The sequence below is a fragment of the Grammomys surdaster genome, unplaced genomic scaffold, assembly GCF_004785775.1.
Source record: "Grammomys surdaster isolate TR1022 unplaced genomic scaffold, NIH_TR_1.0 213, whole genome shotgun sequence".
Lineage (NCBI taxonomy): Eukaryota > Metazoa > Chordata > Mammalia > Rodentia > Muridae > Grammomys > Grammomys surdaster.
Genome location: NW_021604658.1, coordinates 3,200,279 through 3,213,040, shown reverse-complemented (window position 1 = coordinate 3,213,040; position 12,762 = coordinate 3,200,279). Strand labels below are relative to the sequence as shown.

The 12,762-nt window shown below is 38.3% G+C and overlaps 1 protein-coding gene across 5 annotated transcripts in view; it reads left to right on the top strand.

Annotated features, from left to right (window-relative positions):
• Positions 1-12,762, top strand: part of Rps6kb1 (ribosomal protein S6 kinase B1) — a 50,188-nt gene that overhangs the window by 32,235 nt on the left and 5,191 nt on the right. For 2 of the 5 annotated variants that reach the window (XM_028772323.1, XM_028772326.1), the window contains exons 12-15: positions 51-128; positions 4,362-4,469; positions 6,908-7,020; positions 9,401-12,251. In XM_028772323.1, the coding sequence (XP_028628156.1) occupies positions 51-128; positions 4,362-4,469; positions 6,908-7,020; positions 9,401-9,704 (603 nt within the window). In that variant the 3' untranslated portion in view covers positions 9,705-12,251. Of the gene's footprint in view, positions 1-50; positions 129-4,361; positions 4,470-6,907; positions 7,021-8,324; positions 12,252-12,762 lie in introns of those variants that run through there. The other 3 variants (XM_028772324.1, XM_028772328.1, XM_028772327.1) reach the window with 2 other exon arrangements.

The window sequence follows — 12,762 nt, the reverse complement described above, 5'->3', positions numbered from 1 at the left end:
CTTTAGAAAGGTGCTTTATCATTTCAGTTATCCCTCTTGACTTTTTCTAGGCTCATCCATTTTTCAGACACATTAACTGGGAAGAACTTCTGGCTCGGAAGGTGGAGCCTCCCTTTAAGCCTCTGTTGGTATGTATATATGGAAGCATGTGATATAGGGGGATCTATAACTGTCATTTCCAGTACTGGGGACTGAATCTGGGACCTCACACATGTCAGCCAAGTGCTCTGTCTACACTGACACCTCAGTCCTGGTAATTCTTTGAAATCAGGAAAATCAGACAAACCAGGTGTAGTGGTGTGCTCCTGTATGATAGTGTCTTTGTTAATGACGTCTGCAGTGACCCTTTCCAAATAAGATCGCTTCCTGAGAAACAAGGAGTTTGAATGTCAGCATATGGATGTGAGGTCGAGGGAACATAGTGCAGTCTATAAAAATGCTTATGGTTAAAATAATGTTTATTTAACTTCTGTCTTTTACCTCAGAACCTGAGCAAATATGCTTTCTATTTTTGGGGAAGGAAGAGGAGAAAGAGCCTGAAACCTTAGTTAGGGTTTTTATTGCTCTGAAGAGACACCATAACCAAGGCAATTCTTATAAAGGAACCATTTAATTGGGGCTGGCTTACAGTTTCAGAGGTTTAGTCCATTATCATTCACGGTGGAAAGCATGGCAGCATGCAGGCAGATATGGTGCTGGAGGAGCTGAGAGTTGTACATCTTGATCCAAAGGCAGCCAGAAGACAGTCTTTCAGGAAAGTGGGAGGAGGATCTTATTTCCCACCCCCACAGTGACACATTTCCTCCAGCAAGGCCACATCTCCTAATAGTACCACTCCCTGGACCACGCATATTCTAACCAACACAGGCTGGTAACTACTTGATCACAGAGCATAAGATGTCAACACACATAGGGCTGGAGAGATGCTTCTGTTTAAGAGCACTTGTTTTTGTAGCGGACCCAAGTTTTATCCCCTGTACCCATATGGTAGCTCACAGTGGTTCATAACTACACTTCCAGGGATCCAACACTCTGTGATCTCCAAGGGCACTAGGACATGCACACAGAAAATACTCAAGAAATTTATGTAAACCTTAAGATGTCTGCATACGGTATAGGGAGGATAATGCGCTCAGATACCTACTTCTTACCTTCAGAAATGATCAGATCATCCTTTTTAAACATAAGTGTAACACATTATAGTTATAGGATTGATCAATTGTTTATTTTGATTTCCTGTTTTCCTCATTATTTTCAATAAGATGTCAGTCTATATATAGTTTAAGTGCTCTCTTTCTTACTATATACAGATAACCCCTCATATCTTCTGGTCCATCTGTTTGTAGAATTCCTCAGATTAAAAAAGTGGGGTTTGTTTGTTTGTTTGTTTGTTTGTTTTTAGATTTTATGTGTTTGAGTATTATGCTGTGCATATGTAATATGCAGTAGGTTGTGTGTGTGTGTATGTGTGCGTGTGTGTGTGTGTGTGTGCGCACCTGATACTTGTGAAGGTCAGAAGTGGACATCAGATGCCCTGGAATTGGAGTTATGAATGGTTGTGAGCTTGTATGTGGATGCTGGGAACTTAACCCAAGTCTTTTGGAAGAGCAGCAAGTGCTCTTAATATATGATCCATTTTTCCATTCCTGCATTCCTTACATTTTAATTTTTGCTCGTTTTATCCCCAATGTGTCATTTACTATGTTTATCTAGCTTCCAAATTAAGAAACTTGGGATACAGATGGAATTCTTTTTTGGGGGGGCAGGGGAGGTTGAGACAGGGTTTCTCTGTGTAGCCCTGGCTCCTGGAAATCACTCTATAGACCAGGCTGGCCTGGAACTCAGAAATCCACCTCCCTCTGCCTCCCAAGTGCTGGGATTAAAGGCGTGCGCCACCACTGTCCGGCTCAGATGGAATTCTTCATGCTGTATGCTTTGACAAGGAAGCTTATCTTACAATATAGTTTTATTTCTTGTAGAGCCTGTAAGTCAGTAGTTCTTAACTGGGAGCTAAAGGCTAGAAGCATTTTAGTTGTGTTGCAGGAGGGCTCTGTGCCTAGTACCTACAGTGTAAAGGCCAGCACATGACAACTCTCTACTTTGAAGAATTATCAAGCCCAGGAGCTAGAGAGATGGCTCTGCAGTAAAAACTAGCACACTTGCTGCTTTCAAAGAATCTAAGTTCAATTCCCAGCACTAACATCGTGTCTTACAGCTGTCTATAGCTCCAGTTCCAGAGTATCCTACACTTTCTGGCTTTTGCAGGCATGCATGTAGTGCAAGCAAACACATAAATACATAAAATAAAAAAATTAAAAGAATTAAAATTATCAAGGTCCATAATGTCAGTAATGCTGAGGTGAGAAACTCTAGTTCTTTATTCTTATCATCTTGTTCATCCTTTTTTTAAATTTTTTTGTTTTATTTATTTATTTATTTATTTTGTTTTTTGTTTGTTTGTTTTTTCGAGACAGGGTTTCTCTATATAGCCCTGGCTATCCTGGAACTCACTCTGTAGACCAGGCTGGCCTGGAACTCAGAAATCCGCCTGCTTCTGCCTCCCAAGTGCTGGGATTAAAGGCGTACACCACCACCACCCGGCTTGTTCATTCTTTATTAGCCAGAAGTTTTCCAAAAAGCAGGCATCAGTTGTTTGGTTACCCAAGGAATAGTTAATACCAGGAATGTAGGCTAAATGTTTGATTTTAAAATAATGAAATAGTTCCTTAGTATCTTCTAAAATTAAATAATGAATTATAAGATTTTAAAAAAGATTTCTTTATTATGTATATAGTATTCTGTCTGTATACCTGCAGGCCAGAAGAGGGCACCAAATCTCATTATAGATGGTTATAAATCACCATGTGGTTGCTGGGAATTGAACTCAGGACCTCTGGAAGAGTAGACAGTGCTCTTAATCTCTGAATCATCTCTTCAGCCTGAATTATATAAATTTTAGTGTTTTATGAACTTGGTCTTAATATTTTAATCTATTCTGGCAATATTTTTCTTCCTTTTTTCTTTGTCCTCTGCTTCTTCCTCCTCCTCCTCCTTCTTCTTCTTCTTCTCTCTCTCTCTCTCTCTCTCTCTCTCTCTCTCTCTCTCTCTCTTTCTCTCTCTCTCTCTCTTTCTCTCTCTCTCTCTCTCTATTTCACACATGCACACACAGAGCACTGGCTGCCCTTAAGCTCACAGTTTAGCTAAGAATAGCCTTGATTCTCTTGCCTCTACCTCCTACGTGCTGGAATTGATTATAGGCATGTATCACCATTTTCAGCATAAGTCATATTTTTAAATTGATATTTCTTCTATTTGGTTCATGAATCAGACTAGACACATCATGAAAGGGAAGAAACTAAAGGAATCTGGTGCATAGAACTTATATGATACTATTCTTTAACAAGAAAATGTACTCAGAGCAAACCACTACTTTATAACCATAAGACGTGAATTAATCCACAATAAGACTCTCGGGACAGGGAAAGTTTGATGCTGGTGTGTTTCTTGATTGCACATGCCCAGGCAAGTGCTGTGCATGGAGTGTAAACAAAGTTTACATCCTTACACAGACTTAACTGTAGATATACAGTGGCCATTGAGCACATTATCTCTAGGAATTTATTGAGTGGCTAGATACACTAAAAGGTTATGAGGGGAAACTGATAATCAGTTTTAATTAGGATGATAATTATCTACTGAAATCTATGTTAATTCATATAAAAATTTGAAGATGTTAGGCTTTGGCTCACTGGTAGAGCATTTGCTTGCCTAGCAAGTTGAAGCCCTGGGTTTGAACTCAAGCACCATACATATACAAAGGGATGATGCCATGGGGCTAGAGAGAATCCCAGCACCCATGTAACTGCAGTTCTAGGGATCCAACATCTTCTGGTCTCTGTGGGTACCAGGGACACATATGGTGCATGGAAATAAATGCAATCAAAACACCTGCACATAAAAATTAAAAATTTTTTAAAAAGACACTGATGTAAATGTACCATTGACATTCTTTCTACCTGCATTTTTTTCTTTTTTTTTCAAAGAATTATTTATTGTATGTATGTGAGTACATTGTAACTGTCCTCAAACACACCAGAAGAGGGCATTAGATCTCATAACAGATGGTTGTGAGCCACCATGTGGTTGCTGGGAAATGAACTGAGGACCTCTGGAAGAGTATTTAGTGCTCTTAACCACTGAGCCATCTCTCCAGCCCACATTTTTTTCTTTGTGGCTGCTAAAATTATTCTCATGTTTTATTACAGTCAAACCCTGTGCAAAGAATATAGGGCTTGTGGCACCTTTGATTGATAGCAATAACATAGACTGTTCACCATTTTCTAACCATTGTTCTTATGAAGCAATCTGAAGAGGATGTGAGTCAGTTTGATTCAAAGTTTACACGTCAGACACCTGTTGACAGCCCCGATGACTCAACTCTCAGTGAAAGTGCCAACCAGGTCTTTCTGGTAAGTGAAAGGAATTTAAGTCCATGCAGCCATAGGAAACTTAAGTATGATGCAGTGAGAAGTTTATGTGGGAAGCCTTAATGACTTTGCTTTTAAGCCATTTCCTTGATAACTTACTGGTACCTACAAATTAATTTTCATAATCTTAACATTCTGTTTTAGAAATTACAGTGAGAATGTTTGAATCTTTGGAGTGATTCATGTTTGGTTGAGTGGTAGTGACTTAAGTGATGTGTGGCTCAGCATCACAAACAAAACCCAGGCAGAATAGAACTATTTTATTCCCAGATAGTCATCATAAAGTATGGATACTGTGACCAGGCAGTACTGATGCACACCTTTGATAGCAGCCCATGGGAGGCAGAGGCAGTCAGATCTCTGAGCTTGAGACCAGCCTGCTCTACAGAATGAGAGCCAGGATGATGAAAATAATAATAATAATAATAATAGTTTGTTGGCATATTTGTGTAGCTCTTTTATTTGGTTCTTATACCTCTACCTCCTTTCCTATCCCCCAACACTAGGTAGGAGAGAAAGAAGGCTAGAAGGGAAAGGGCGCATAGACATCTTTAGATTATTTCCTGCTGACTGGGGGTGTCAGGTTCCTAGGCACAAGTTCAGTCTCTCCAAACAGCAATCCAGCAAACCAGCAAACCAGCAAATGCAACAGCAGGGACCAGTGGCAGCAGCTGCCTCAGACCCTCTCAAGGTTCTCAATTTATACCCTCTCCAGAGTCCCCAGAATTAAACCATCTGCAGCTGGCGAAAACCACGCCCCTCTTAGAACACGAGACAATCATAGTTAATAGCTTTAGACAAACTAAAGCAGCTCCATATCCCATACCTGGGATTAAAACAAAAACATTCACAAAACATAATTGGATTTTCAAAGAAACCAAAACTCTCACTACAGTGGTTACTATCAACCTAATTCTGCAGGACATTTGTAATGTTAATTAATATTTGATAGTGGAAATATTGATTCACCTTTGATAATAAATACATTAGTTTTTATTGAAGAGGTATCTGTATTGTATCTCTAATCCAAAGTTTCTTTAGAAATTAATCTAAAAATAGCAAGGGGCATAGCTCAGTTGAGAGCATATACTAAACATAAGTGTGGCCTAGAATTTGGTCTCCAGAACAGCTTAAAAGTAACTAAATAAACCACTAATATTCCACTTACCTGTATATTCAAGTTTAACAAATATTTAATCTTCTGTGATAATATCTCATTAAAAATTAATGGAAATATTAAAAAAATAAAATACAAGTTTGTATTTAGCCCCTAGAACATACAAAGAAATGGCCTCTGAAACCGCAGTGTACAGTGAGGAGCTGCACCTTCCTTTTGGGCTCTACCCAGAGTCTATCAGCCAGTGATGCTACTGCTATGCTTATGTTCACTCAGCTGGTAATGCACAGGGAAAGCATGCAGGCAACAGGACTAATGGCTGAACAAACAAATGTACAGCAAGAAAAGGAGAGGCGGGAGCCAAATAAAGACAACCAGAACTAAAACAACAGCGTTTGTGCACTGCACAGTAGAATTTTCATAATGGTGGCCATTGGTCACAAAAAAACAGAACAAACCAAAAAAAAATGTGGCTCAGTTATTATTATTGTGTTGCACTTGTGTAGAGGAACCTGGATTTTGCTCCCAGCAACTATGTTAGGTAGCTCAAAGTTGCATGTAATACAGCTTCAAAGGATCTGGATGGCTCATGTCCTCAGGCGTCTGTACTCATATGCACATACCTACATACAGACATGCATACATATACAGCATTAAAAATAAAATATTAAAAAATTAATTTATACTACTGTTGGTGTGAAAGTGGAAAGGTCGCACATGCTAAGTCAGAGAACTCTAATTTTGGCTTAGTTATAAGCAACTGCTGTAGAATATTAATCCTAACTGATTTTATAAATACATATGTGTGTGTGGGTAGATATCTGAGTGTGTGTATGACGTGTAATAAATCTATATAAACAGTGGGCAGCTGGCAACGCACCAATTGATGTTTATCTCTATAGTCAACATTTAATGTTCAAGCTACATTTCCTGCAGTTGTCTTTTCTTCCCTATTACTAACAGTGTAGTAAAATGTTGTTGATTAGCATTTCAGGCCTAAAAAAAAAATGTATAAAAATGCCAGATGTGGTGGTGCTTGCCTTTAATCCCAGCACTTGGGGAGGCAGAAGCAGGTGGATCTCTGTGAGTTCAAGGCCAGCCTGGTCTACAGAGTAAGTTCTAGGATAGCCAAAGCTATACATAGAGAAATCCTATCTCAGAAAAAAAGAAAAAGAATATCGAGGAATATACACATTGGTGAGTTTAGTTGTATTATGATAGTGTTGGTAACTCAGACTAAAAAGCCATTTTCTTGATGGGTGTGATCAAACATCATCCTGTAGTGTATTGTGCTGTTTTTCAGGGTTTTACATATGTGGCTCCATCTGTACTTGAAAGTGTGAAAGAAAAGTTTTCTTTTGAACCAAAAATCCGATCGCCTCGAAGATTTATTGGTAGCCCACGAACGCCTGTCAGGTATTTCAGACTTTTATTCTTTTTTTCTGTTCATGTCCTTGTATCCGTGTTTGTGTGTATGCAAGTTCAGGTGCATGCAGAGAACAGCCTTAAGTGTTGCTCCTCAAGTAATCTCCATCTCTCTCATTGGCTTGGAATGTACGCTAGGCTGGCTGGCTGGCTGGCTGGCTGGCTGGCTGGCTGGCTGGCTGGCTGGCTTGGGAGGGCCAAGAAACCTGTTTGTTTCCTCCTCAGTGCTGGGATTACAACCATGTGCCACAGTACTCACTTTCTTACATGGGTTGTGGGTATTAAACTCAGGTGCTTGTGCTTGCAAGGAAAACACTTTTTTTTTAACCCTATAAGAATATAGCTTAAGAAATGCATGTAAGTTACACAAATAAAAGGTCTGTCGTGTTTGCCTAACATAAGCATAACATCCAACTTCTCACACCAAGTGACCTCTCGATGCATTTATCAACATTTTATATATGCTGCCTAGTATGTGTATGGAATACAGAACTGTTCCTTCCTGACAGAAATATACACAAATCTGTATACCTACCAAGTTATGCCAAGTGTACCTGCACACATTATACACACATTTTTTTAAAAAAAGGTTGTAGTAGAAAGCAGAGAAAAAAATTAGGAGGTTTCCATTACCTATGGGCAACATGGTCTCCCTGGTGAAGTACCTTCTAAGAATAAGGAAAAAGATAGCTATGCAAGAAATAAAAAAAAAAAAAAGGTACAAAGTATTGCAGGCAGAAGAGCAGCGAGGTCAAAGCCCTGGGGAGGGGAACATGCTTTTTTTTTTGGTTTTTCAAGACAGGGTTTCTCTGTGTAGCCCTGGCTGTCCTGGAACTCATTCTGTAGACCAGGCTGGCCAGAAATTCGCCTGCCTCTGCCTCCCAAGTGCTGGGATTAAAGGTGTGCGCCACCACCGCCCAGCCAGGAAACATGCTTTTTGGAAATAAGTCAGCGTTCCTGCAATGTGGTAAATAAGGAAAATGGCCAGCAATTTAGGAAAGTCTTTTATTTGAAGTGCAATCGGAAGTTGTTTTTAAGCGGGAGTGTAAAATGACTTAACAGCATGTTATTAAAGGCGTAGAGGTAAGGGTCAAGCGTAGAGGTAAAGAGGCTGGTTTGGACACACTATTAGTCTAGGGGAAAGATGGCTCAACCTTTGCCTTTTGGGACAGTCTATATGACAATAAAATTAGATAAATAAGGTCACATCACCCTTCCCTTTAATCACGAGGGGAATATTTCTTGTTACGATGATCCTTGAGACAAATGAATGATAGCTCTTCCTTGTCTTAAAGCCCAGTCAAATTCTCTCCTGGGGATTTCTGGGGACGAGGTGCTTCAGCCAGCACGGCAAATCCTCAGCCACCTGTGGAATACCCAATGGAAACAAGTGGAATAGAGCAGATGGATGTGACAGTGAGCGGGGAAGCATCGGCGCCACTTCCAATCCGACAGCCCAACTCTGGGCCGTACAAAAAACAAGCTTTTCCTATGATCTCCAAACGGCCAGAGCACCTGCGTATGAATCTATGATGAAACAATGCTTTTATTAATGCAAATGCAAAAAGGAAACAAATCCGGGAAGGGGATGTGTGAGCATCCTGCAAGATAAGAACGAGAATCAAAATGGCAGTCTCAAAGAGTCAGTGTCATTACCTGGAATGCTTTCGATGGAGGGAAAAATAAACAACAGATTTTTTAAAAAATCAATCAATGGTGCAAAAAAAAAAAAACCCACAAAAAAAAACTCAAGCAAAATAGTATTGTGGAACCCACAGACACATCAACTGACTGGTTCCTATCCTAGCAACATCTCAGCGTTCACAAGGGTTCTCATGCTGGTGGCTGCAAACTGACAGTATTAGGGTAGGATGTTGCTTCTGAATCACCGTTGAAGTCTGACGATGTCAAATAAGGGTTATTCTAATAGGCAAAGTATGAGATTGCCTGTAATACTTGCAACTAAGGACAAATTAGCATGCAAGCTTTGTCAAACTTTCTCCAGCAACACGGAATCAAAGACAAGAAACTTATTTGATGTTTTACGTGCAAACAACCTGAATCTTTTTTTTATATAAATATATATTTTTCAAATAGATTTTTGATTCAGCTCATTATGAAAAACATCCCAAACTTTAAAATGCAAAGTTATTGGTTGGTGTGAAGAAAGCCAGCTTTTGTTCTTCTCTTGATGAAATAAAATGCAAATGAATCATTGTTAACCACAGCTGTGGCTTGTTTGAGGGCTTGGGGTGAACCTGGGGTGTTTTTTATTTTTTTGTTTTAGTAACCTAGCTGCAATACTTGTCAGTAATAATAGGAGGGAAAAGTCTGTTTAATCATTTTTACTTGCAGTACTGCTGTATTTTAGGCTTAACTGCAAGCCTTGGAACAGGCAGAAGTTATATGATCTACATTGCATCCTTGTCCTGGGCCTGCACTACACTGGAAAAAAATATCACCACCTGTTCTTATCCCAGTATTTGAGTCAAGCCCATGGCCAAGGAGAGCCCGAAGAGAGAATCAGGCTGAAGTGCACAATGAGGGCAGTAAGCAGGGCACTGGCCCTGCAGGGAAGAGGGTGTTGCCATGGGCCAGCCTCTTTCTGTCTCTTTACAGCATATCAGTATGGTTTTAGTTTTACTTTGTACTGTTTTGCTGTTTACCTTCCTTAACAATTTTCTTTAAGAGTCTACAAAAGAAAAAAAGGTGTTTTTTCCCTCCTGTACTGGGGCTACATTTTTTAATTGTAAAAATATTTGATGGCCTTTTGATGAATGTCTTCCATAATGAATAAGAAAACCTAGTGGCTTAATTTAGGAAACATGTTAACAAGACACTGTTTTTGAAATTGTAACAAAATCTACATAAGTGATTTACAGGTACAAAGAATAAAAATAAAGGTAACTTTACTTTTCTTAAATACTTCCTGCCTTAAGGAGCATTTCCATGACTAGCTGGTGAAAGGGTTTAATATCTGCAGAGCTTTATAAAATATACTTCAGTCCATACTGGTCCCCGTAGACGGTCACACAGTGAGTCCTGTCACACCACTTTGTTTGGTCTTTTATGTCTTCAGTCTGAACAACTCACTTGGTAATAATAGTTGCAGCCCTCGGGTTTCTTTATATGCAGATGCTCTTGCTGTGTTCCTCATAGGATCCAAGCCATAAAAATTTTTATGCATGTCAGAACTAGTCAGGATTGACCCAGACCTTGCTTATTTAAATTGTAATTGAAGTGCAATCAGAAGAAATTTTTAACAGTGAGCAAAAATAGAACCTTGAGGGGCTGGAAAGATGACTCTGCAGTTAAGAACTCTGGCTACTTTTCCAGAGGTCCAGAGTTCAATTCCCAGCACACACATGGTAGCTCACATCTATACACTGCAGTCTCCTTGGGTCAGATGCTCTCTTGTATGCAGACATGCAGACAAAACATTCACATGCATAAAAATCTTTTTAAAAAACAAAACAAAAGAGCCATGACAGATGATTTCAATTGTGGCAGTAAAAGTCCATCTTTGGACAGAGGCGGCTTTTTATCATTTAAATGATCACTCCCGAGTCTCTGACTGTGGCAGCATTTTGAGAACTTCATAGTTGTAGCAGTAAATTAGAGCTGCAGTAATGACTCAGAATGTTCTTCATTCTTTGAGAGTTTGCGGTATCTTAAAAAAATAGAACCCCTCCAAAAACCTATGGCAATGCATATAGGAATCATTTCAGACTGCAAATGGCTTATGCTGCTCTGATATCTGTTTCCAAATGTGTTTACTAACTATAGCGTTGACTGCCTGGCCAAATTCCAATAAGACTTTTACACTAAATGATTCCTCCCTTGCTGTAGTTGCTAGTAATATGTGCACTGTGACCACCCCATAAACTGTTAAACTGTTCATATAATTACTGCCAGCAATAGTGGCAAATATCACAGTGTTTTTGTGTAGAACGCATTAATTGTATACCTTCCATCTACTTCCATCTACACAAATATATAGCTTTTCTATCACAGCACTAAGTGAAATTGATCATGCTGTGGCAAGTTTATTGAGAAACTTTCATAAATGGATACCCCTTCTATGACTGTGAAAACATGTCAGGTGTCACATGAGTGTCACAGACAGAAAGCACACGCCTATGCAATATGGCCTATTCTGTATTTATTTGTAAAAATGGAAGCATAATTTAAAGTGTATGTCAAAACTAGTTTGAGTTTCTAAGAGAGGTGTTCATGCTTGTACCAGGTAAGTGTATAAAAAAAGATTACGTGCTTCTTCTTTCATTACTTGATTATTTTCTTTAAAATCAGCTATTACAGGATATTTTTTTATTTTCTACATGCTGTTTTTTAATTAATATGTACTCACTGAACTGAAGTTTACTAAATTTGTTTTATAAGGTTTGTAGTGTTACAGAGTAACTGGGATTTATAAACCAGCTGTGATTAACAATGTATTAATTATTGAACTTGAACCAGACCATTAGGAAAATTATGTTATTTCTTCCCCTTGTATGCTCTTAAAAGAATTTTTTTCCCCCATACTGTTTTTGAGATTGTTTGAGATCTGAGGAGAGGATGCATGTATGAGACTCCATAAATTCAACATTCTGTACTATAGGTGACAACTATAAACAAAATGTATCTTAGCATTAATATCCTAAGCCTTGAACATCATATTTAATACAGGACCATTTTAGAATTATTCAGTTAGTTGTATATTTCCTAGCTTACAAGGGCTAGTTCTAAGATATTCTCATGAGAAATGTTGAATTTATGAAGAATGAATTTTGAGGCTTTGAAAATGGTTAGTATCTCAAAAGATGTCAGTATCCAAACATCTATGGTTTCGTCCTAGGAGCAGACATTAGCTAGATAGACAGTCATTAACAATATTTGTCACACAGGACCTATGGTTTGTTGCTGAACAATATAGTACTTTCCTCATGTGACTCAACACTATAGCACAAGTATTACTCCCCTGGATTCTCTGAAGGAGCATCTAAAAGACAGGTTTCTGACAGTGTTTGCTCTTTAAACTATGTTTTCTTCTACCCCAAGTTGGCTTTGCATCTATTAAATAAGTTCTTCAGCTGCCTTATTAGGAGTTCTATGAGGACAACACCTTTTCTGCTTTTCATCTTGTATTAGTTGACTGTGTTAAGATATTTGATTTCAGATTGAATGAATGTAAATAGAAATTAAATGCAAATTTGAATGAACATAAAAAAGAAGTGATTTTTTTATTACCGGAGAGAAAAAATTTTAGCATACATATTTACTACAGTATACATAACAGATGTACAATTTTTTAAATTAACATGTTAGATATGTTCATGTTATCATATTTAATAAACTACTTTTGTATGAAAAAATGACAGTTATAAAACTTTCTCCCAAGATACTGGAACTATTTAAATATTTAAATATATAACAAATTTTAGTGGTCACTCTGTATTAAATGTTACAGATTCTTGTTATTTTTGAATATACTTTGTTTGCTTTTAAAAATATTCATGCAACAAGCTATGTGGAATCTAGCTTCACATAAAAATAGTAGGAATACTTTCTTGTATTAATAATCAACAATTTGCCTAAGTACACCTCATAGCTAGCTTTGATAACGTAATGTTCATGTGCAAAATAATTCTATAAAAAGTTAGCAAATATGTCAGATGGCTCCCACAGTTAGGAGCAATGCTATGCCTTGCGAGGGACATGGGTTTGGTTTCT